We start from the raw sequence: 25,425 nt of genomic DNA, 5'->3' as shown, positions 1-25,425 counted from the left end.
GTGGGTAACTTGCAGCTCAGGAGGTCTGTTTCAAAGGTGACAGCATATGAGTCATGACACTGACTGTGTTCCCTTTAAAGAGTCATGGGTTATCTTTTTGGTTCTAACCACTAACCTCCCTCCTCCCCATTTACACTTCCTTTCTTTTCCATTCTTTTTCATTTTTTTTCTTCCTTTTTTTTTTTCTCTTTAGGGACCCACCTGCGGCATATGGAAGTTCCCAGGCTAGGGATTGAATCGGCATTGAGTTGCAGCTGCCAGCCTATGCCACAGCCACAGCAGCACTGGATCTGAGCCACGTCTGTGACCTACACCACAGCTGTTTGTTACCACTGAGCCATGATGCAAGCTCCTCTTTTTCATTCTTTACTAAAATACTTCTTGGTCACCCAACGTTTATACCTTGTAATGCTGGATCTGCTTTTGTGGCAGTAGGAGTGATTTGGAGAAAAGAGTGTATTAAAAACCAACTCTGGCCCCCATGGCCAGCACTCTTTACACTAAGTGTTCTAAGGGCCACAATTTGGGAATCACCACACTACATCACCTTTAGGCCAGGGCCTTCAACCTCAAAGATGGGGTAAGTGGAAGGCACATTGCAATTTCTCTAGCGTTATTCCCAGTGTAGGCATCCCTGTGGGCCCATGATGGGATCTTTGGACAACTGGATTTCTGCCACAAGCAGTTCTAAGGAAAGCGAATTTTTTGTTGAATAGAGCCTGTCATGGAACCAAGTAGCTACTGGATGTTTGCAGAGAGTTCAGCCAGTAGCCAGCTCTGCTATAGACAAGGAGATACCAAGGGCAGGTGTTCTTGCTAAAGGAGCAAGATTAAACCCCCTTGAAATGAGGGATGTCTTTAGCCCAGTGAAGAGAGAGCGTGGCCAGAGCATGTGGAAAGGATTCCAGGACTTAAAGTTGAGCACCCCCAGATCCCTGCAGGCCTTAGCTGCTGGACCAAGAACACCAAGAAGTCACTTAGTTTGGAAACACTCCAGGTTCCAAACACATCTCCTCATTTTCCAAGAAAAAGAATTCACGCTTGAGCTTGCACAGACCATGGCTTGAGTTTCCAGACATTGGATTTGTTTTCCCTCCCAGAGGGATATCCAGCATCTCATAAATCATTATTCTCCAGGCTCCACTTCCAGACCAAAGAACCAGAAGGAAGATTCATAAGGCTTTGGTTGGTACAGCAACCTTGCTTTTGTCACCTCTTTCCCCAGCCTCTGGGCAGGGCTGAGGGTCACAGGGTGAGGAATTAGGGTTCTGGCTGCAGGGCAAGCCCTAAAGATAGCATGGGTTGGTGCTTAGCTGATGATCGTCCCCAGCAAAGGGAAGTGTTTCTCCATCACTCTTCACAGTGGTACCATGATACACTTGGGATGCAGGTTTTGCAGGTTTGGTGTTTCTTTCTTGATGTGCTATGGAGAAATCTCTCTCACTTCAGCTACTAGGTGGCCTTCCTAGTAGCTACCAGTTGAGATAGGACTAATCATTGACCCACCACTTAGAGCAATATTTTAGCCTAGAAGCAAGGGGCATCAGGGGCAGCTCGGCCTGGCTTTAAGGTCTCACCAGAACCCTGGACCCCCCTGAAACCCATCTGGATGCCTGGGATGCCCTTTCTTCTCGTTTCCACCAATATTGATGCTTTTATTTCAAGAGCTCCAGAAATCATCTCCCATTTTCCCTTCTCTGACCTCCTCAAACAAGGGCTGGCCAACTTTTTCTGGAGAGGCCCAGGTAATGTAGACCTTAGGCTTTGCATGCTCTACACTATCGGACATCATTACTCAACCATGTGCTTGTAACATGAAAGCAGCCTGAGGTAAAATATAAACAAGTGGGCAGGGCTGGGTTCCAAGGAAACTCTTTACTGAAAAAGCAAGAAGCAGGATAGATTTGGCTAACAGACCGTGTTTGCCCATCTCTGCCCTAGAGAAACTCCCCTGATGTCTTGTAATTTCATACTCAACCCCCAATCAAATTAGAGGAGAGTGCTGTTGAGAATCTGGGGTGGGGAACTGGGAGAGGCTGCGAGCAGCTTGCTCTGCCACTAACTGGCTGTGTAGCTGTGAACAAAAATTATTCCCCCTTCTGGGCTTTCACTTTGTCATCTGAAAATGAAATGTTTGGACTGTTAGTTCTTCCCCAAGCATCAGAAGGCCTGGGGCAAGCTCACTAAAAATACATATAGTTTCCACTGCAAATAGAGGGTATTGATCAGATTTCTTAGTGGGCAGACATCAGAACCCCTTTAGCTAACCAGTCCTTCTAAAGAGAAGAGGTTTCTGGGAGTTTCCTGGTGATCTAGTGGTTAAGGATCTGAGATTGTCATTTTTGTGGCTTGGATTGCTGATGTGGCACAGGTTCAATCCCCGGCCAGGGAAACTCTGCATGGTGCAGGCATGGCCAAAAATCAATAGACTAGAATAGAACAGAACAGAACAGAAGTAGAATAGCATATGATAGGGCAGAGTGGGGAAGGGCAGGGCAGAATAGAATAGAATGGAATTAAATGAATAGAATAGAATAGAATAGAATAGAATAGAATAGAATAGAATAGAATAGAATAGAATAGAATAGAATAGAAGTAGAGTTGGGTAGGGTAGGGTGGGGAAGGGTAGGGTAGAGTGGAGTAGAATAGAATAGGATAGGATAGAAGTAGAGTAGGGTAGGGCAAGGTGGGGTAAATTAGGATGGAATGGAATGGAATGGAATGGAATGGAATGGAATAGGCAGAAGAGATTTCATTAAAGAATACTAGGCAGTTCCAAGAATCTCTAGGAGACCCATTGAATTGAATGTATTTACTACACAGCCAGGGATAAGTCAGACAGGAATGACACACAGACCAAAACAAACGCACAAACAGATGACCAACTCTGCAGAGGACTCCTGCAATGGCAACATCCTTTGGCAGAATAATACAAGAGTCTGGATAACAGAAACATCACCACAACTGCCCTGGAAGAAACAGGATAATACTAAACAGAAAATCCTAATTCCCTTCCCAGCTGCTGCTTCATAACCCACTTCTACATCTATGTCCCAGAGAAGTGACCCTGGCAGGGGGAAGCTCAACTTGAAAGCTACATCTAGCTGCAAGGGAGCCTGAAAATGGACTTTTATGCTTCTCAGCCTCTGTAGGACAGGAGGATAAGCTAGGAAGGGGTTGAAAGATGTTGAGTTAGCTGCTTACAGTATCATCGCAACTGACAAACTTGAACTTAAAAGGAGTCCATTTAGTTCAAAGTCATCCAGGTTCATGGTGCATGAATGAGGCAAAGTGGATTAACTCATTATCTGAAGATCTGGTCAAAGTCATTCCAAGACACTCATCCATACATACACTGATGCTCAATGCTGAAGACTCTTTGCCCAGATCCTTGACCTCAGCTGCTGTTCCACCCCAGCCACCCAGGTCTGTCGCTTGGAGTGGGTGACAAGTCCCAGGTGCTATGCCTGAGAGGTGTTTGCTTTGTCCTTATATTCTAGCTATATAATTGTGCAGAGGCCAGGAAGAGGAATCGAAAGGTCCTTCCACCAAACAAAGACAGTTTAAAGCTATTTTCTTTTGTCCTCTTCCAGAAGCAGCAGTTCATTCAACGAGGTTGTGCAGATGAACTTTGAAATCGCCAGCTTCAGCAGCCTCTCGGGGACTCAGCCCATCACCTGGCAGGTTGAATACCCACGTAAGGGAACCACAGACATCGCTGTGTCTGAGATCTTCATCAGCCAGAAGGACCTGGTTGGCATCGTGCCCTTGGCCATGGTAAGATTTGTGCAATCCTGCATGCTCCCACATTCAGCTGTCGGATGGCACCCCTGTGTCCTTCCTGGCTTTTCCAGGATGTTTGCTGCAGTCATTTTATGGGGCGTCTGCGTGCGGAGTGTCCCATCTTCCTACACCTTGGAATGGCTACCTTCGTTGATCCGGCCATTCCCAACTTCAGTTATTTTAATGCCAGCTTCATGATATTTGCCTTTTCCCTTTACCGAATTTATCATATGGACTTACTTTCTCTTCTCTAAGCCTACTCCAGTTCTTTTTTTCTTTCTTTTCCTTTTTTGTAAGGAAACTTTAAGCCGCTAAGTAGAGTAGGATGAGTGTAGTGTGGTATCCTCCTGCTATAAATAACCCAAAATCTAGGTGCCTAATACAACATAGATTGTTCTTTCTTTCTTTCTTTTTTTTCCCCATTTTTAGGCCACACCCACAGCATATGGAAGTTCCCAGGCTAGGGGTCAAATCAGAGCTGCAGCTGCCAGCCTAAGCCGCAGCCACAGCAACACAGGATCCCAGCCACATCTGTGACCTAAGCCACAGCTTGCAGCAGTGCTGGGTCCTTAACCCACTGAGTGAGGCCAGGGATCGAACACGCATCCTCATGGATATTAGTTAGTTTCTTAACCTGCTGAGCCACAATGGGAACTCCTGTTTTTCTTATAACACATGGCTTAAATGGTAGGGGGCTTGTTTCCATGCAGTCCCTCGGGGACCTAGACTGACAGGTACCATCACCTTGTAGTTAAAACATCAGGAACACGTGGCCTTCTTGGTTGCAAAGACAGTTGAACAGTCAGTCACATGCAAGCTCTTCTAAGCAATGGCCTACAAATTACATATGACACTTCCACACACTCCTTTGGGCAGAAAAGCCCTATCAGATTTCAAGGGGGGCTGGGAAATGGGTGCAGAGGAAAAGTTAGATGACTGCCTGGGTCTCTGCCTCACTACAGGATAAGTCAACATATGATTGACACAAATAGAAACAACACAGATACAGTGCACACAAACCCTGTTCCCAACTTCTAGCTAGACCTGCGTAGCTGGAAACGAGGCAGGAAGAAAGTGGTAGGAGTTCCCATTGTGGCTCAGTGGGCTAAAGACCAATGTTTTTGTGAGGATACAGGTTTGATCCCTGGCCTCGCTCAGTGGGTTAAGGATGCAGCTTTGCCACAAGTTGCAGTGTAGGTCACAGATATAGCTTGGATCCAGTGTTGCTGTGGCTATGGCATAGCTACGGCTGCAACTCTGATTCCACCCCTGGCCTGGGAACTTCCAAATGCCACAGATGCAGCTTTAAAAGAAAGAAAAAAAGAGAGAGAGTTGTAAAGGGCTTTATCCTGTCATGCTCTGGACCAGGGCCATGCCTGTGCTTGTGCACAAGTGTAAAGACCCTCTTCTAGGAGATGCAAAGAGGGTGGCATTTCAGAGGCACAGGAAGAGGGTTCTGAAGTGTAGCTCGAACTGTCTTTGCCAGAATTTGCCCTCATAGACATGGAGCTTGGCATGGATATTCTTTTTTTTATTTTATTTATTTATTTTTTTTTGTCTTTTAGCTATTTCTTGGGCCGCTCCCGCGGCATATGGAGGTTCCCAGGCCAGGGGTTGAATCGGAGCTGTAGCCACCGGCCTACACCAGAACCACAGCAATGCGGGATCCGAGCCGCGTCTGCAACCTACACCACAGCTCACGGCAACGCCGGATCGTTAACCCACTGAGCAAGGGCAGGGACGGAACCTGCAACCTCATGGTTCCTAGTCGGATTCGTTAACCACTGCGCCACGACGGGAACTCCATTGGCATGGATATTCTAAAACTAATTTCTGTTTGGCTTTGGAATAAGCAGATTTCATTGACACCAGGTTGAGAAATATATCAATTAGAATTCTTTGAGTTACATATGACAATAAACCCAACCCAAATTGTCTTAAGCACAATGGAATTAACCAGCTAACATAAATTAAAAAGTCTAGAAAAGTGTTTATGTGCATATAGGTCACCTGATGATACTTCTCAGGTACAGATTCTCATTTAGGAGGTCTGAGTTGGGTCTTTTTAAAGCTCCTAAGTTATGCCAATGTCGCTGATCAGCAGACCACACATTAAGTACCAGGAAGGCAGATGTGCAAATGATATCATCACGGAAGGTGTTTTCTCTTCCTCTCTCAACTTTGTGCTACTCTTGGTTAGAGTCACTGTCCTGAAGGCTCTGTCCCCACAGTGGCCCCTGGCAGTGCCATGCTGACATATTCACAGCATCACTTCCAACAGGAAAAGAGTGAAAGACCCATTGCCAGTCACCCATGCAAATTCCTGGGACTGGCTCTGATTGGAACTGATTGGCTTGGCTTGGGTCATATGTCCGGCCTGAAGCCAATCACAGAAGCCAAAAGGATGTGATGCTCTGATTGGCCAGGCCTCTGGAACAGCTCCCCCTGGAGCATGTTCGGAATCAGATTGAGAGCTGGTAGGCATGGTGCATGATGGGAAAAAAATCTGTCTTCCCCTGACAGAGGGGGACTGGAAGCTAGTCAGACACAAACAACAGATGTCCATCACAGAAGGTATTATCAACCACAAAGATTTGTTAATACTCTGAGGCTAGAGAATAACTTGTCTTGACTTTACATGTCCTAGAAAAGGCATCAACAAGCTATAGCCTCTGGGCCAGATTCAATCAGCTGACTGTTTTCGTACAGGATACAAACTAGGAAAGGTTTTTTCCTCATTTTCAAATAACTGCTTTTTTTTTTTTTTTTTTTGGTCTTTCTGCAGCATATGGAGGTTCCCAGGCTAGAGGTCTAATCAGAGCTGTAGCCGCCGCCGGCCTACACCAGAGCCACAGCAATGCCAGATCCGAGCCTTGTCTGCGACCAACACCAGAGCTGATGGCAATGCCAGATCCTTAATCCACTGAGCGAGGCCAGGGATCGAACCCAAAACCTCATGGTTCCTAGTCGGATTCATTAACCACTGAGCTATGATGGGAACTCCGTAAGTAGGTTCTTAATATGCTGTATTTTACCTTTTTGCTCACAAACCCTAAAATATTTTCTATCTGGCCCTTTAGAGAGAAAATTTGCAGGTCCATGTCATAGAATGTCAACATCAGTTCTAAGGTATGTGTGCCTAGTTCCTACCCAACCTGTTTCAGAAAGATAAGACCTCCAGATACTATGAAAAGCAAAGTCATTATAAGGATATGAGTTATTATTTTAACCATACTTTTCAAGGGACCATGAGAAAGCCCTCTTTGAAGCAAGGTATTATTATTGTAATACCTTTAAGGTGAAATGAAATGACCACCTAGGGCACACCCAGAATCCTTTTGTTTGCAAATAACAGTAAATGAATTCAAACTGGCTTCATCCAAAAGGTCATGGAGGAGTTCCCTTCGTGGCTCAGTGGTTAACTCTCGAATCTGACTAGGAACCATGAGGTTGTGGGTTGGATCCCTGGCCTTGCTCAGTGGGTTAAGGATCCGGTGTTGCCATGAGCTGTGGTGTAGGTTGCAGACGCAGCTCGGATCCTGCGTTGCTGTGGCTGTGGCTGTGGCCGGCGGCTACAGCTCTGATTCGACCCCTAGCCTGGGAACCTCCATATGCCACGGGAGTGGCCCTAGAAAAGGCAAAAAGACAAAAAAAAAAAAAAAGGTCATGGAGTGGCTCACATCTGGTCACGGTAGTAGAGCTCCGAGTTGTTCTGGGCTGGATTTAAGATCTCATGTGATGTCATCATTTTGCACCCCCTTGGATGTACAATTTGACCTCAACTCTGCAAAGCAGTGTGGACAATGAGGAACTATACTAGCAGGGAGACAATAAAAGAGGCAGCTTGGAGGAATTACTATTCTCTTATTTTTCGTATTTGCAAAGTTTTTTTTTTTCTTTCCCTAGAATGAGCTGTAGTACATTGATAAGCAGCCAAGACATAAACTTTTATTGGAAGGAAGTAACAAATAAAACTGCAGCTTGACTAAAAGATGAAATAAAAAAAAAAACTGAACAAGAAGCAAATCTTTATGTTACCTGTCAGCAGCCATGGGTTCATCTTTTACAAAAGTGAATTCTCCCAATCGTTGCTCATTTCAAGGAAAAGCAAACTGCAGGAAGGAAAAATAGAGGATTATCGAATGGGAAATGGGCCTCATTGGAGAAGTTCTCACCTTAAAATTAAGCCTTCTCATACCCCTTCCTAAAGCTGGGAAGAAAGCCATACATCCACTGATCTGACTCTTAGTAGCCTTCTGTCTTCCTCAGCAGCTTCTATTGCTCGGTGAGTAAATAAGATGGAGGGACTAGAAGACAGTGCCCTCAACTCTCCAGCAGGGTGACCCCTTCCAGGTGTCACCTGACCACCCCCTCCCCCGCACCCCCACCCCCAACTCCTGCACTGCCCTGGGTAGAGAACTCTGCCATCGTTTGCCCACCCCTTGTCAGGCATATACAACCGTGTGACTCTTTCCTGTCATGGGGGCAGGAAGGCTCCAGCGTCCAGCTCCAGGGCCTTTAAGCATCTCTCACCCCTCTAGGCCCCGCCCTCTGCCCACACTGCACCCACATCAGCTGGGGCAGGAGGGAGGGAGGGGTCTGGCCATGAGGACCAGGCCCAAAGTCTGTCCAGGGCAGCCTGGGAGCAGCACAGACTAGGAGATGAAAGAGCAACTTCTGTTCTTGGGCTTCAGTTCTTTGATGAAAGAAAAGAATATTCACAGAGTTCCCTGGTGGCCTAGAGGCTAAGGAACAATGCACTTGCAGAGTTCTCCAGTAGGTCAGCAGATTAAGGATCCAGTGTTGTCACTGCTGTGGCGTGGGTTCGATCCCTGGCCTAGGAACTTCCGCCTACCCTGGTCAAAAAAAAAAAAGCGATCATCTTTGGGAGTCTTGAATAAGCCACCTCTGAAGTGGGACTTCCCAAAGATGTTTTCCAAAAAAAAAAAAGGTATTCACATCACTAGTTCAGACCACAGGGGCCAGGTGCAGATCTGCATTTTTTTGCAGCGACTGTGTGTTGGTAGCAGGAGTGCGGGAGTCCTGGTCTCTTTTCAAGAATAAAGAGGCCCAGAATCCACTTGACCTCACCCCGAGCTTTTAAGATGTGCGGACATAGTGGGCATGTGTCGTTGTCCATCCTGAGAAGTCAGCAGTAAACATACAGGTCTTTCCCTCATGGGGCTGACACCTGGGGAGAGGTGGTGGCTGGGGGAACAGACAGACCCCCAACAGGAATCTATCTCTTAAGCTAAGACCAGGTCATAATAAGAATGCTGCTGTGAAGACCAATAATTCAGGACAAGGAGATGGGGTGTAACCGGTTTCCAGTTCTCTAAAGGTCTCAGAGTTTCTCCCTACAGTTTATTTAAAAATTAAAAAACTGGGGTTCTCAATGTAGTTCAGAGGGTTAAGAATCCGACACAGTGTCCATGAGGATGCAAGTTCTATCCCTGGCCTCGCTCAGTGGGTTAAGGATCTGACATTGTCACAAGCTGTGGCATAGGTTGCATAGGTTGCAGACGCGGTTCAGATCCAGTGTTGCTATGGCTGTTGTGCAGCTGCAGCTCCTATTCAACCCTTAGTGTGGGAACTTCCATATGCTGCAGATGGAGCCCTAAAAAAAGAAAAATAAACAAAGTAAAATTTAAATGTAAAAATTAAATTTTATGCCAGAGTGGAAGGGAGCCTCTAATTTCATCAGGTGTCAGTAAAAGCCAGTTGCTCCAGGACTGACTGATTTAATTCTGTATTAACTTTCCTGGGAGGTGGCGAGATTTACCCAGAATTTTGCAGTTTTCAACAATTATCATTTTTTACCTTTGCAAACTTACAATGAAATCATTGTTCCTTGACCCCTGAAACATGGTGGGAACTTGAGGGCCTTTTTTTTTTTTTTTTCTTTTATCAAGCTTGCAAAATTCCCAGAATGTGCCCTTCTCTCTCTGCATAAAATCAAATTTAAAAATAAAGTGAAAATAAAGTGGCTATCACTAGGGCTGTTGAAAGGAGAAATTGCTACTTGTTCTCAAGCCCCGCAAAGCAATGATCTTGAACCTCACCTCTCCGGGGTGTCACGGAGATTCGTTAAGGTTTGAGGGATCCCTGGAGCCTGTGGGTGGAAAGTGCTGCAAGAGAGAATTTTCAGGAAAGAGATGGCCTGTCCACCCTCCTCTATGCCCTCTTCTGCCCTGCTCTGGGCCCTGGGTGTTGACCTCTGCAAACCACAGACCCAAGCCCCCCTTGCCCTTCAGCTCCTGCTGGGGTTTAGCCAGTGGGAGGCATCAGAGGAGATGGGACAGAGCAGAGAGAAGCAGTCACTGTAGTGACTTGAATTATTACCCCCCCCCCAAAAAAATACATTGATTTTGTAACCCCTGTAAACTGGAGCTTGGCGCTTGCCATCTGCCTCTATATGGATTGAATCATGAGCCACTGCAGCTGCCGACCCTCAATGCCAACTGCAAAGAGCTCAGGGTGGAGACCAGGAGTCAGGCCCTCTGTGCTCTGGGAAAACAGGCAGAACAGGTCATCAGACAGAGGCTTTTAGAACAAGATTTTATGAGCCCAATTCTTGCATCTGCTGGTGTCTAGAAAAGCACTAAAGTCCTTCATGGTGATGTCTGTTCTCGTGACTGGCAGTGACCTTCGTGAACTAGCAGTAACCTGTGAAAATGTGCGCCTGGTTGCATGCTCCTTCCCCCTCACCAAAATCACGTACATACTGACCTTCCCCCTACCTCTTTTTCTTTTCTTTTTTTTTTCTGCTTTTTAGGGTTGCACCCAAGGCATATGGAAGCTCCCAGGCTAGGGGTCAAATAGGAGCTGCAGCTGCTCGCCACAGCCACAGCCACAGCCACAGCCACACTGGATGCAAGCCGCTCACAGCAATACCAGATCCTGAACTCACTGAGAGAGGCCAGGGGTCGAACCTGCATCCTCATGGATACCAGTCGGTTTCATTTCCACTGCGCCACAATGAGAACTCCTCCCCCCTGCCTCTTAGGATTGATTTCTCAGAGCTCTCTGAAATGCTGCCTCCTAGGCTATAGTCCTCATTTTGCCCCCAATAAAACTCAACTCCCAACTCTTAGGTTGTGCATATTTTTAAGTCAACACCCTCCTGCTTCCAACCTCTCCAACTTTCCCTACCCCTAACCCTACACCCATGCCTATGAATGTGATTGTATCTGGAAGTAGAATCTTGGCAAATGTGATCAAGTTTAAATGGGGTCCTAAATCCAATGACCTGGAGGATAAAACAGGGACAAGAGCCATTTGAGGAAAGGACGGTGGCTGAGCCTGGAGGGATGCTTCTAGAAGCCAAGGAAAGCAAAAAGTGCTGACAACTTACAGAATCTAGAACAGAGGCAAGGAAAGTTCTCACTTAGCACCTTCAGAGGGAGCCTTGTCCTTGATTTGAACCTCTAGCCTGCGAATCACAAGAGAAGGAATTTCTATCGTTTTAAGCCACCCAACCCATGGTACTTCGTTCCTGAAGTTCTGGAACACAGAGGCATCCCATCCCTCCAGAGTCTCGCTCCCTCCCTAACCCCGCTTGGCTGCAGTGTGACAGGGTCGTGGTCCTCTCTGCATATAGCCCCTGTCCTGTCTTCTCCGTGCTTCTCCTTTCTCTGGGTACCAGTAACTAAGCTGTTTCCCCCAGCTCCCACCTGGCACCGGTGTCTGGCTGCTGTGCCATTCCTGGCCGTTTCCTTTCATCCTGCCCACGGCTCTGTCATCAGCCACCCTCTCCACATCAGCTTCTCTGGGTGAGCCACCTGTTTCCAGCCAGGGTCCTGCGGGATACTGTGGAATCCATGCTCCAAACCTTACTTCCCAGAGGACACACCACGATGATCCTCAGCCTGGGAGGGGAGAGGTTAAGGGGTCTTATTGGAGTGGGTATCTGAACCTTACGGGTGGGTTTTTCAACCCAGCATCATCCCAGGGTTACTTCTTTGCATCATTTGCTGTTGCTAAATTCAGAGAACTGCAAATGGGGAATGGATCGCGCATTAGCCGGCACATGTGTGGTATTGCAAAGATGCTGTAGGATCCATTGGTCCATCACAAGTGATGGATGACTTAACTCTGCTTAGGGGTCCATGGGGAAGCATGCTGGCAATATCCTGCGTCGGAGGAAGGCAAAGGCAGGCATTTCAAAGAACCAAGGGAACATCTCCTTTGACGGAGATGGGAGAATATTGTTTTTTAAAGAGACAATGAAAAAGTAATGTTTTATTGCTTTCCCCAAACATCCTGCCCTGATCTTCACGCTCCTCCAACTTGAAGATTTTTACATTTGTAATTCTCTAGGAGGATTTTAAGGATGGCTTTGATGCTTTCGGCAATTGAAAAATGTTTTCTCTGTTGAAAAATAACTATATGGGCAGAATAAGAGTTTCCTTGTCACAGCTGGAGATTTACTTTGGAATTAAATTTAAAAATATCCTTCCCTCCAACTAACCAGCCCAGATTTGCGTCTACGGAGCTGATTTATGACTCATCTGAAGCTGTTTTGACTCGGTGGGATTGGTCTCAAGGTTGCCAGTTAATTATCCAATAAATGGTACCTTATTCACTGCCTCCCACAAAGAATATGTGTGAAAATGCTGATTATTATGGTCATTCATATTTTCATCATTATTATCTGATCTTGGGTTTCCCCATTGGTAAAAGGAAGGAGTGGGAATGAACAATGGCTCAGGTCTTTTTTTTTTTTTTTGGCCATCCCCCAGTATATGGAGTTCCTGGGCAGAGCCACAGTCGTGACTTTAGCTGCAGCCACAGCAGTGCCAGATCCTTAACCCACTGTGTGGGAGCGAGGATCGAACCTGCATCCCAGTGCTCCATTGCACTACAGCGGGAACTCCAGTGGCTCAGGTCTTTTCCAAGTTTATACTTTCCATTATTTTACTTACTTGACTTTGAAAGTAAAAACTGTGTTCTAATTTTAAAGATACTTCATTGGAGATGAGAGTCGGAGCTGGAGGGAAAAAAAAAAAAACCAGTGAGGCTAATATACAAAAATTAGCAGGAGGGACTCACAGGCCAACACCCTCTTCTTTTTCACCCTGAATGTCAGTTAGACCCCAAGTACTATAAATGGGGGCCCCAGGAGAGAAAACCACACCGTAGGGTGACTAACAGCTGGCTCTTACCATGACAACTCCTCACAATGTCTACCTACCCCTGAGTTTATCATTTACTTAATAGTTTCTCTAAGTAGAGGACAGTATGGGAATTGGGGGCCACCTCTGTTGGCATGAGTTCTAGTAGGTCTTCCTCTGAATGGCTGTGTGCCTTGGATATATGTCATAACCTCTCCGTGCCTCATCTGTAAAATGGGAATCAAAATAATACCAGACTCAGAATAATGTTTTGAAAACTAAATGCACTGAGAACTCCTTGCCTGGCACAGATCAGCCTTTAGGAAAAGCTAGTTCTTTGACCTTAAATAGTTTCATGTTAAATTTCTATTTCTATCTAAAAGGAAACACTGCTTTACTAGGTATTAAACCACCTTACAGTAAATACATGAGGTTGTACACAAATGTTCACCCATGTATGGGCTAAAGTCAGCTTGGATGGGGAGGTAAGAACACTCGGGGAAATCAGTCCGCAGTTAAGTGACCCCAACCCCACACCCCCAGGGAAAATGAAGTCACCTGCCCTGAAAAATCCCCCCACCCTCCCACTGGAATGTCAGAAAAACTGTCCTGTGAGAACCTGGTGAGGGGCTGGGAAATGACAGAAGACCAGGACGTTAAAATGCCAGAGCACCCAATACTAGATCTTATTTCATTGTGCACAATACGGAAACGCATGCCTTACTTTATCTGAAATTGTTTTTCATATTTTGATACCTGTATTTTGGCACAGGTGACTTCCTTGGCAGATCTACATATTTTATTTTATGCATCTAAAAACGTTATTCTGAGAAGGATTTTTAGACTTCCTCAGCCAGCAAGAGGTGCCCATGACACAGAAAAGTCTAAGAGCTGCTGAGCCACCAGGGGCCTCTCAAGCTGTCACTCTTCTGGCAACTCCCATTGCATAAGGAAGGAAAGAGGGAAGGTAGGAAGGAAAAGAGAGAGAGAGAGAGGAAAAGGAAGGAAGGAAGGATGGACAATGAAGGAAGGAAGGGAGGGAGGGAGCACAGCCCTGAATGTCTGGCCCATGGTTATTGCCTGATCTAATCTAATGATCTTCTCACCTCTCCTCCCACTGCTTTCCAGCCCCAGGGCCTTTGCACTTGCTGTTTCCTGGGTCTGGAACCCCCAGACTCCCTACTGCACTTTTCAGACATTATACAGGTCCCTGTTCAAATCTCAGACTGATTTCAATGACTGTATCTTATCACAGCCCAGTCGCTCTCTCTGCACCAACTGCCTTGCATTTCTTTCACAGTAGGACAAAAAATCGTGTACCTGTTTGTGTTCATTGTCCGGATTTCCCTACTGGCATGTCAGCCCCAAGAGGTCAGGGACCTCCCTGTGAGCAGCATCCAGAACAATGTCTCGCACACAGCAGGTGCTTAATAAGAAGCTGTTGATTATGAATAAATGGCCCACCATGCCTGTCTTCAGCATCCAAGTATAAGGTCTTCCAGGTGAGAGACTCCTGTCCCCTCCATCACTGGGTCACCAGTGTCTCGCACTGCCCCGGCCAGAAGGACATTGTTCCAGCATCTTTGTTGCCTAAATGTATCCAGCCAAAAGGAAGATGTGTGATTCTTACTGTTCGGTGTGTGCCAAGACTAACAGTCAATAATTGTCAGCTTTTATTCTGCAGCCCTGTAATTATGTCAGCATTGGAGGCAGGTTAGAGTGTTGATCTATGAATCCATTTAGAACTCATTTTCAGTCGTTGTCACACAGGATGGAAAAGGAAATAGTTTGGAGGCAAAAAAAAAAAAGCAGAAAAAGTGGGTCTATGAGGACATAACGAATTCTCAGGGGCCGTTTCCATCCTCTTTACAGATAGAATGTATTTAGTCCTATTTTGCAGCATCGTCTGCTCGTTTTTCAGACGAGGGGAGAGTTCAAAGGCTATGTGAGTTCTTTTGTTCAGCTTGTGCTAATAAATCTTAAGAATGTAGCCGTTCCCTGGTGGTGAGGTGGGTTAAAGATCTGGCGTGGTCCCTGCAGCATCTCAAGTTGCTGCTGTGGCGCGGGTTTGACGCCGGGCTTGGGAACTTCCACATGCCATAGATGCACATCGTGTGCTAAGAAAGGAGTGTGGATAGTACTATGTCAGTGGCTCTCAAACTTGAGAAAGGTCAGCACCACCTGGTGGGCCGTTTAAAACATGGATTGTCAGCCCTGCCCCAGAGTCTCTGGCTCAGTAGGTTGGTAGCAGAGCCCAAGGATTTGCGTCTCTGGACATTTCCTTGTGATGCTGATGCTGCGGGTCTGGGGACTAAAGATCTGGATCAAAACCTTCTCCTGGCTTGGTTTTCCCTTGGCCATACCCAGCTCTACCCAATTCGATGTTCTGTGTGTATTTGTTGGCGGTAGTGGCCCCATCGCCCTCCCTGGGGCTGGTCATCTCCATGTGGGCAAGTACTTGGATTTGTTCATGACTGTGTGTCCTCAACGTCTAGAATGATGCTCAGGATCTAGCAGATGTTCAACAAATATCTCCAATGAATTAACGAATGCTATGAATGTAGGCACCTTCTGCATATTCCTAAATATCGTTCATTTCAGTTTTCGTCTGAGAAGGAAAGAGACATGCTTAGAAATCTGTATGGCAGTGTTATCCAGTGGAACTTTCTGTAGCAATGTTCCATATCTGTACTGTCCAATATGGGCTCCGCCATGGGGTCATTAAGCTCTTAAAATTGGCTGGAGCCACAGAGGAACTGAATTTTTAACTCTACCTAAATTGAATTCATTTTCTTTTCTTTTCTTTTCTTTCCTTTTCTGTCTTTTGTCTTTTTAGGGCTGCACCCGCAGCACATGGAGGTTCCCAGGCTAGGGGTCGAATTGGAGCTGTAGCTGCCAGCCTACGCCAGAGCCACAGCAATGCCGGATCTAAGCCACATCTGCAACCTACATTCACCACAGCTCATGGTAACGCCAGATCCTTAACCCACTGAGAGAGGTCAGGGATCGAACCCGCCACATCATGGTTCCTAGTTGGATTCATTTCCGCTGTGCCAAGAGGGGAACTCCTAATTCATTTTCATGTAAATAGCCACCTGTAGCCAGTGGTTCCTTTCTTAGATGGAGCGGCGACACTGAGGGATGGTGATGAAGGTGACTGAGTGGGAAGTATAGGTCCCAATTCTGCCCCAGCCCTGCTGTGAGACCAAGCCTCTCCATTGTTCTTCTTCTGTTCAACCCTTAGTGTCTTTCCTAGGGGACCCTCCAACGATGGGGCTACAATTTTTTCATATTATATATGATCTGGCATGTTAAACTTAGGAAAGGCATAACGGAAGATCTTTGAATTCCTCCTGTTTCATGAACTTGGCTTTGGAGCAGGTGCCAAGAAATGAGCTCAGCTGACTTGACCCAAAGGGAGAATTAACTCAGTGGTCTTCAGGGCTTCAGGCACAGTTGGATCCAGGGTTCAAACATTTCCAGCCATTTGTCTCTTTTTCTGAGTCTACTTTTCTGTCTGCAGACTTCCTACTCAGCAGGATTTCCCAAAGGTAGCTCCAGGCTTCCATCCAAGTAATTTAGCATCCCAAAGAGAAAATCTGCCTTTTCACCAAGAGTTCCAATGGAAGTCTCAGACCTCACCCTGGGTCCAGCTTGTCTGGGCATCCTTTTTTTTTGGGGGGGGGGGGGGGGGGACTTCTAGGGCCACAGGTGCAGTATATGGAAGTTCCCAGGCTAGGGGTCGAATCAGAGCTACAGCTGCCGGCCAAAGCCATAGCAACGTGGGATCCAAGCTCCGTCTTCTATCTGCACCACAGCTCACTGCAACATTGGATCCTTAACCCACTGAGTGAGGCCAGGGATCGAACCTGCATCCTCACGGATACTACGTGGGTCCACTTCCACTGAGCCACAACAGAAACTCCCTGGGCTTCCCATTTTTGAGGCAATCACACTGCTGATGGTTGGCCAAGCATGGTGTGTTTGCTCTGGAATAAGGTCAGGTCCGAAAAGAAACACAAAGAATCGGAGGGGATAGAGAAGGGACCATCAAGAGGCTTGGCAGACAAAGCCCAATAGATGCCAATTGCCCTGCTTTATGGACACCCCGGGCAGGCTTGGCTTACTGCTGCCTTGGCTTGTAGTCACTGCTGTCCATGGAATAAGAATTTAGGGACACGTGACCCCATAGTGAGCTACACATTTGGCTTTCATAGCCGTAGACCTTCATCTTCTTGGCCTACATTCTGCCCTGCCCACCTCTTGCCAGGTGTTATGAAAACAGAATTAGGGGATAAGGGACAGTCAGAGGCTAATAGCACAGACTGTGACAAATGCCTGGCTCCAAATCCCTGCTTCACTTCTTTTCGAGCTGTGTGATCATGAGCAAGTCACTTACCCTTTCTGTGCCTGTTTCCTCAGCTGTGAAATGGGGATCGTGATAGTTCCTGCTTCACAGGGTCGTAGTGAAGATTAAATCAGTTAATATGGATGAAGCCTTTAGAAGATTGCCTGGCACATATTAAATGTCATGTAAGGAGTTCTCTGGTGGTTCATGGGGTTAAAAATCTGGCATCATTGCTGTGGCTCCGGTTGCTGCTGTGGCGTGGATTCCATCCCTGGCCCAGGAAGTTTCTCATGCTGTGGGTGTAGCTGAAAAAAATGCTATGTAAATATTAGCCATTATTATTAACTCATAGCAATAGTAACAGGAGTTTCATTAATCAACCCCTTCACATTCATAAAAAATGCCTTACTTACTATGAAGGCACAGAATCCTGTTATTTATTGATCCATGCAGTCTACTAATTTTTTTTTCCTTCAAGTACATACTCCAAGCTCATCAATATTATGTAGGGAGTTCCCAAATCCAACTAGAAACCATGAGGTTGTGGGTTTAATCCCTGGCCTTGCTCAGTGGGTTAAGGATCTGGTGTTGCCGTGAGCTGTGGTGTAGGTTGCAGACACGGCTCAGATCTGGCGTTGCAGTAGGCTGGCAGGTGTGCCTCCGATTAGACCCCTAGCCTGGAAGCCTCCCTGTGCCGCCCTAAAAAGCCATAAATAAATAAATAAATAAATGAAATTTCTGCCCCAGTACAGCTGGTGGAATCATGCCCTTAATTACTGGGTGAGTGGAAGAACAGGAGTGTTCTTTTTCCCCCAAGACTGTGACAATGAGCAGATAACGGAGTCGGAAGAGCACTCTTGAGAGTGACAAGCTTTTTTACTGCACCTCAGCTATGGGTATAGAAACGAGGAGCCCGTGGACAAGGACGGTCCCTTCTGTGTTTAGCTTTGTTGCATTTCATTCCCTTTTCTCATCAGATGTTTCTCCTGCCCTCGTATCTTTGTGGAACACAGCTCTTTAAATTCTGTGTGTCCTCGTTCAGCAGTAATCAGAGGGTGGAATGGAAATTCTTGGGGGTGCCTGAGACCCTTTCATGGAGCCTGAGATGAAAACAATTTTCCTAATGATCCTCTAGTAGTTATCTGTTGATGTATAACAAATCCCCCCCCCCAAGATGTAGTGGTGCAAAATAGCAATACGGGGCCAGAATTCAGGACCATCTTTGCTGGAGGGGGTTCTGTCTCAAAGTCTTTCATGAGTTTCTCATCAAGGTGTTGGCTGGAGCTGCATCGTTGACCAGGGTTGGGGGGGTGCATCCTCGAGGCGTCTCCTTCCCATGGCTGGCAGGTTAGTCCCAAATGGGCTGTTAACTGGCCTCACAATATGGCAGCTGGCTTCCCCCAGAGACCAAGGTGGAAATGGCAAAGCCTTTTATGGAGCCTCAGATGGTCACACACCCCTTGACTCAATGGATGACATCAGTCATCTCTGATCCATTGCGAGAGAGGAATATACGAGGGTGTGAGCTCCAGGAGGCAAGGATTAACTGGGGGACGTCTGGAAGACTGCCTCTCCAAAATGTGATGACAAGGTTTGCCTGTTTCCCCCTCATTCTGTTACAAGCGTGCAGAGGGTGATGTCCTCCTAACAGCTGCTGGACTGTGTGTTTTTGTTGTCTTGAGTTCCCAAAATTTGCAGTTGTCATTTTTTAATTTTTTGAAACTTTTATTGAAGTATAATTGATTTACAAGGTTGTGATAATTTCTGCTGTACAACAAAGTGACCCAGTCATACCTATACATAGATCCATTCTCTCTCAGATTCTTTTCCCACAGAGATGATCACAGAATATTGGTAGATTTCTCTGTGCTCTACAGAAGGTCTCCATTAGCCAGTCATTCCATATTCCTCAGTATGTATATGCCAGTCCCAAACCCCCACTTCATTCCTCCTCCCCCCGACCTGTCCCCTTTGGGAACCATAAATTTTTCACAGTCTGTGAGTATGTTTCTGTTCTGCAATCAAGTTCATTTACATCCCTTTTTTTTTTAGATTCCACATATAGGTGATATCATACGATGTTTGCCTTTCACTGTTTAACTTCACTTAATATGATAGTTTCTGGGTCCATCCATGTTGCTGCAAATGACATTATTTCATTCTTTTTATGGCTGAGTAATATTCCATTGTATGTATGTACCACATCTTCTTTATCCATTTCTCTGTCACTGGACATTTATGTTGCTTCCATGTCTTGGCTATTGTAACTAGTACTGCATTGAACATTGGGGTGCATGTATCTTTTTGAATTATGGTTTTCTCTGGATAGATGCCCAGGAGTGGGACCTCTGGATCATATGGTAGTTCTATGTTTAGTTTTTTGAGGAACCTCCATACTGTTTTCCATAGTGGTTGCACCAATTTACATTCCCACCAACAGTGTAAAGAGAGTTCTCTTTTCTCCACACCCTCTACAGCATTTAATATTTGTAGACTGCACTTGTCATTTCTAATATGATATACATATATGTGTGTGTGTGTGTATAAATTGGTATAACTGACATGGGTAAAAACTTTTAGGGTCCTCAATAATTTTAATTTTTAAAACTGTCAAGGGATCCCAAGACCGAAAAGTTTGAGAACCCATGACCTGGTGAGAAAGGCTGGGAGAAATGGATACTAATAATAAAAAGAAATATTTAAGGAGAGTCAAATCTAAGAATTATTCTTTCTGACCAAACGGTTCTTTACAAATATGTGAGTTAACTGTGGACAGGAGTTTTTATTCATTATTTATCTTCCCAACTAGAATCCTCTTCATAGGACCTTCCATCCAAAAAGATCCATGATAAAGGATTAATCTTCCCAAGGCAATGGGAAAATGGTCAAGGGCAGAGGTCCAGCTACCTGTATCAGTGGCTTCAGGTACAGACTGACCTATTGGTTCATTCATTGAACAAACATTTATTTGATGTCCACACATGCCAGTGAATGGTTTAGACTTTAAGAAATGAATCACATACTCAAGTTCCCTGCTTACACACCACATGAATCAACATGCCCTCCATTAATAACATCAAAAAGCAAAGAGGCTGGGCTGGATTTGGAAATTGGTCTTCCGAAAGATGACTGTGAAAATGTGTGGGCGCTTCCCCTTCCTAATTCATGATGTCCTAAGCAGAATTTTTATGCAAATTAGAAAGAGGTGTCCTTCCATAAGACACTTGATTTCCATCTGATGGAAAATCTGCAATGTGAATGCTGAGCCCTTGTGCAGTGCAAAGCCTGAGCAACTGGACTTGGTAGCCCTGCCTGAACTTATCTGCCAGTCAGGTAAAACCCTCCTTAGTTGCAGGGAAAGAGATGCTATCTTCCTATTGTTCATCCTTTTCCAATTTTCCTTTCATCCTCATTTGAGATTTTAGTACCAAACTAAGGATTTGGATTTCTGTCTTGCCTGTGCCAGAGTCTAAAGGGACTGTCATTCGTGGCTCGAGGTTCTTACTGTGCCTTTTACTTCCTTTCCTCCCAGAGGGGCCTTGAAAAGGGATCATTCCTTTTGCAATTGCTACTGTCAGGCAGTCATAGCAGCAGAAACAGCCCTCATTCTTGCTGATAAATGCTGGGTTGGGTGGTTGTACATATCGCCTACAAAAAGGATAAATGGTCGAGTTACTTTAAGCAGGAATTTTAAATCACTCACTGTCATCAGGCTAAATTTCACTTATGAATGTGAATATTATCTTAGATGCCTGCCAGCATAATATTAAGAGATTCTCAATAACAAACTTTCTAAGATACTGCATTGGGCCCTATAATGGAAGAAGGGGGGGGGGGGGGGAGAAGTCATCCAGATGCTTAACAGAAATCTCTGAAGCCAAAGTCTCTGCCTACTAAAAATTCTTGAAAGTAAAAATGAAAGGAATTGTTAATGGAATTTCATTTTCAAGAACCTTAGGTGGGTGCAGATTTGAATGAGAATTAATCTTGGTATTTGGCTTTATAAATTAATATAAGAACGGCTAGATGAAATGAGATTTTTTTTTTTTTTTTTTGGTCTCCATCTGGATTTTGTCACAGAGTTTAAAAAGGTCAAGATCAGCACATTCATTTATTTTATTGAAAAGTCTTCCCTCTGCCTTCCAAACACACGTCTGGGAGAGTTCCAGTTTTCCCCTTGGAGGGGCCACCTGCTACCAGATTATAGACAAACCCCTGAAACTGATCTCCATTAACCAAACGCAACCTGCAGTGATGTTATAACCCCTCAGCGCAGCGGCAGAACATTCTAAGAGCTCTTGGCAATGTGTAATTCTGTTGCTGAATCTAAAGAAAACTTCTGAGCAGCCTGGGTCATTTACATGGTGCCCAGTCCTGTTGTGTCACCTTCCTGCCACAAATCCTGCCCTGAGTGGGAGGTATCCCTTGCCCACATATAGTGGGAAGTCCCAAAGCTTAGGACCCACACCACAGAAGCCCACTCCCCTCCCAGACACTGCCCCCATCTCAGCCCCATTATCCCCCTCACCCAGAGAGGGTTATCATTCAATCCAGAATCTGAGAGGCCAGCTAAGAGGCTGCAGTTATACTCTAAGGCTTTTATTTTTACTGTGACCTTTTCTAAATGACACTCGCTATCCTATTTTTAAGGTGTGGCCCTCGTGCCCCTCTCTCTACCATACAATCCTGCTTCTGGGAGACCCCAAAAATAAAACAGAAGCTCTAGGAGTTCCCGCTGTGGCTCAGTGGGTTAAGTACCCAACGTAGTATCTGTGAGGATGCAGAGTCCATCCCTGGCCTCACTCAGTGGGTTAAGGATCCCGTTATCATGGCTGTGGTATAGGTTGCAGCTGCAGCTCCGATTGGACCCCTAGCCCAGGAACTTCATATGCCACAGGTGCAGCCCTAAGAAAATAAAATTAAAATTAAAATAAATAAATAAAATGGAACCTACCCTGATACAAACATCCCAGTTAGATCGCATAGTGGGGTCAACGTGGAAATTCCCAGAACAGGACTTTGCCAAGTTCACTGTGAATATTTGCCTTGCCATGACCTGATTTCTCTGCAGGCTTCAGTGTTGAGGTAGGGACTCTGGGGGCTTTCAGAATCATCAAAGGAAAATGTCACCTGTAATTTAGGAACTGATTTTAATTGAAATTATTTTTTAAAATGAGTTTCCTACGGAAGGCTGCCATGGGAAATACGAGAGTGCCTTCATTTTCTGCACAACCTCCAGAAGATTCTAGTTACACCAGGGAGAACTGATATGGGGTGTTTTATCCTCAATTCTGAAAAGATGTGGACCAAATGCCCTTCTTTGTTCTGCAAGTGACCAGAGGCTTAACAATGTGTCATAACTCCCTTCCTGGACACCTGCTCAGCACTCTACAGTTTATAAAATACTTTCCCCTATTTGCTCTTGGTTTATGTTCACCAGTGTAAGTCTCCTCAGTGGCAGACATCACCAGTACCCCTCTGAAACTGTGGCTGTGCAGTATGGCTATAGCTCTGGCATAGGTCACAGCGGCGGCTCAGATTTGATCCCTGGCCCCGGGAACTTCCATATGCCACAGATGTGGCCAAAAGAAACTGTGGTTGTGTGATCCTGGGAAGCCTAACCCAAGAGGGTCAGAGGCAAAAACTAGCTGGAACTTCCAGAAATTAAAGCTGCCCTGGTTCGGTAAATCTGTGAAATTCAAGTGTGCTCAATCACATGGAGATTCATTTCCATGATAATAATAATTAACTTTCACTGAGGGTTGGCACTTGCAGTAAGTGCATAATACTCATTGTTTCATTTAATCCTTAGAACAGCTGTTTCAGCAGTGTCAGGCCTGTTATCTTGGATTTATGGGTGGGGACACTGAGGTTGTGGGTGTAGCTAATATTCCTGCAGTTCCACAGCTCAGAAAGGGTGCAGATGGGGTCTGAGTCCATATCGAACTCATGCCTCTCTTCTTCATTTTCACACATCATGCTGGAAAATATATCTGGTAGACGGGTGCAAAGGGGGAGGTGGGTGCTGAAGCTGTTGATGATGGTGGTGATGGTGGAGATGATGAAGAGGACAGTGATTGTGATGATGGAGACTGTGAAGAAGGTGATGATGATGATGACAGCGATTGTGAGGATGGTTTTGTGGGGTTTTTTGGTCTTTTTGGGGCCAGACCCAGGGCATATGGAGGTTTCCAGGCCAGGGGTTGAATGGGAGCTGTAGCTGCCAGCCTACACCACAGCCACAGCACCATGAGATCCGGCCGCGTCTGCGACCTACACCACAGCTCACGGCAACACCAGATCCTTAACCCATGAGGGAGGCCAGGGATCGAACCCTTGTCCTCACGGATGCTAGTCGGGTTTGTTAACCACGGAGCCACGACGGGAACTCCAGTGGAGGTTTTGATGAAGGTGATGGGGGTGGTGGGGATGGTGGCAATGCTGCGATAATGATGGGGATGGTGGTGGCGGTGGTGACTGTCTTGGTCATAATGGAGATGTCATCTTTGAGAACAGCCAGAAGTCAGAGCCAATGAGTAAGAAAGCTGGAGAAAGAGGATGATGACTTTGATTTGAAAGGAAGTGTCTGGAGTTCCCGTCGTGGCGCAGTGGTTGACGAATCCGACGAGGGACCATGAGGTTGCGGGTTCGGTCCCTGGCCTTGCTCAGTGGGTTGACGATCTGGCGTTGCCGTGAGCTGTGGTGTCAGTCGCAGATGCGGCTCGGATGCCGCGTTGCTGTGGCTCCGGCGTAGGCTGGCAGCTATGCTCTGATTCGACCCCTAGCCTGGGAACCTCCATATGCCACGAGAGCGGCCCAAGAAAATGGCAAAAAGACAAAAAACAACAACAACAACAACAACAAAAAGAGGTGTCACTTTATTAAAGGATTTACTTATTTCCTTTCCTGTGCTCATAAGTTCACTCTGAGAGTAGTTCCCAAAGATGAGCAGCACAGTATTGCAGACCCAGGCCAGGCACCTCCCAGTAGGGTGGCCCAACCTTCCCAGTTTGCCTGGAACTGAGGAAGTTCCCAGGATATGGGACTTTCAGGTTTAAAACTGGGAAAGTCTGAGGCAAACCAGGGTGAGGTGGTTACTGTCCTTCCCAAAATGACGTTGGGGTTACAAATAGAGTGTATATGGTCCCCTGAGATTAAGACCATGCTGCTTTGCGAGCAGAGATTCTTAACTGGAAGAAGCCCTTTGTCTGAATCCAGCCTTAAAATGAACTTTGTTATATATATATACATATATCTCAATTGGGAGAGTTTGCACAAATCAATCCAGATTCTTGGCTTCTCTCAAAAGAATCAGAAGATCTGGAAATCTGTGGCCCAGATTCTCATAAGGCAGAAACCGTTGGAGTTCTTTGAACCAGCGTGAACTAGAGTCTGCAATAGATTCACCCATTTGTTTTACCTGCCACACTCTGAAGGCATCTCAGTTGAAAAAGTACATGTAATTTGCACAATGCTCGGCACTTAGGAAGTGCCTGGCAATTTTAGTTTATGATTCCTGGTTAGTAATTATGCCTCTCAACTCAAGAGCACCACAATCATTCAGCAATAAAAAGGAACGATGTGCTGATGTGTATTATAACACAGATGAAACCTGAAGCCTCATGCTAAGTGAAAAAAAGCCAACCACAAAACATTACAAAATATTTTGTAACATTACATATTCCGTATTTTACATATTACCAAATTCCACTTCTGTGAAATGCCAGAATGGGTAAATCCATAGAGAAAGAAAGTAATTTAATGGCTGTTCAAGCTGGGATGCTTAGGAGTGACAGCTAGGAGATAATAGGATTTCTTTCTTTCTTCCTTCCTTCCTTTCTTCCTTCCTTCCTTTCTTTCTTTCTTTTTCTTTCTTCCTTCCTTCCTTCCTTCCTTCCTTCTTTTCTTCCTTCCTTCCTTCCTTTCTTTCTTTCTTCCTAAGGACATACCTGCAGCAAATGGAAGTTCCCAGGCTTGGGGTCAAATCGAATCAGAGCTGCATCTGCCAGCGGACACCACCGCCACAGCCTCGCCAGATCCTTAACCCACTGACTGAGGCCAGGGATCAAACCTGAGTCCCCATGGATGCCAGTCAGGTTTGTTACTGCTGAGCCACAACAGGAACACCTGGGATTTCTTTGTAGGGTGACAAAATGTTCTAAAATTTATTGTGGAGATATT

At 45.7% G+C, this 25,425-nt stretch overlaps 1 protein-coding gene across 1 annotated transcript in view; it reads left to right on the top strand.

Annotated features, from left to right (window-relative positions):
- Positions 1 to 25,425, top strand: part of TMEM132C (transmembrane protein 132C) — a 399,704-nt gene that overhangs the window by 314,809 nt on the left and 59,470 nt on the right. Inside the window, exon 4 of the mRNA XM_047761948.1 lies at positions 3,594 to 3,777. Coding sequence (XP_047617904.1) covers positions 3,594 to 3,777 — 184 coding nt within the window. The remainder of the gene's footprint in view (positions 1 to 3,593; positions 3,778 to 25,425) is intronic.

Source organism: Phacochoerus africanus, chromosome 15 (genome assembly GCF_016906955.1).
Source record: "Phacochoerus africanus isolate WHEZ1 chromosome 15, ROS_Pafr_v1, whole genome shotgun sequence".
In the NCBI taxonomy this organism is placed as follows: domain Eukaryota; kingdom Metazoa; phylum Chordata; class Mammalia; order Artiodactyla; family Suidae; genus Phacochoerus; species Phacochoerus africanus.
Note: the sequence above shows the minus strand (reverse complement) of the source record. Positions and strands in the feature narration are given on the sequence as shown.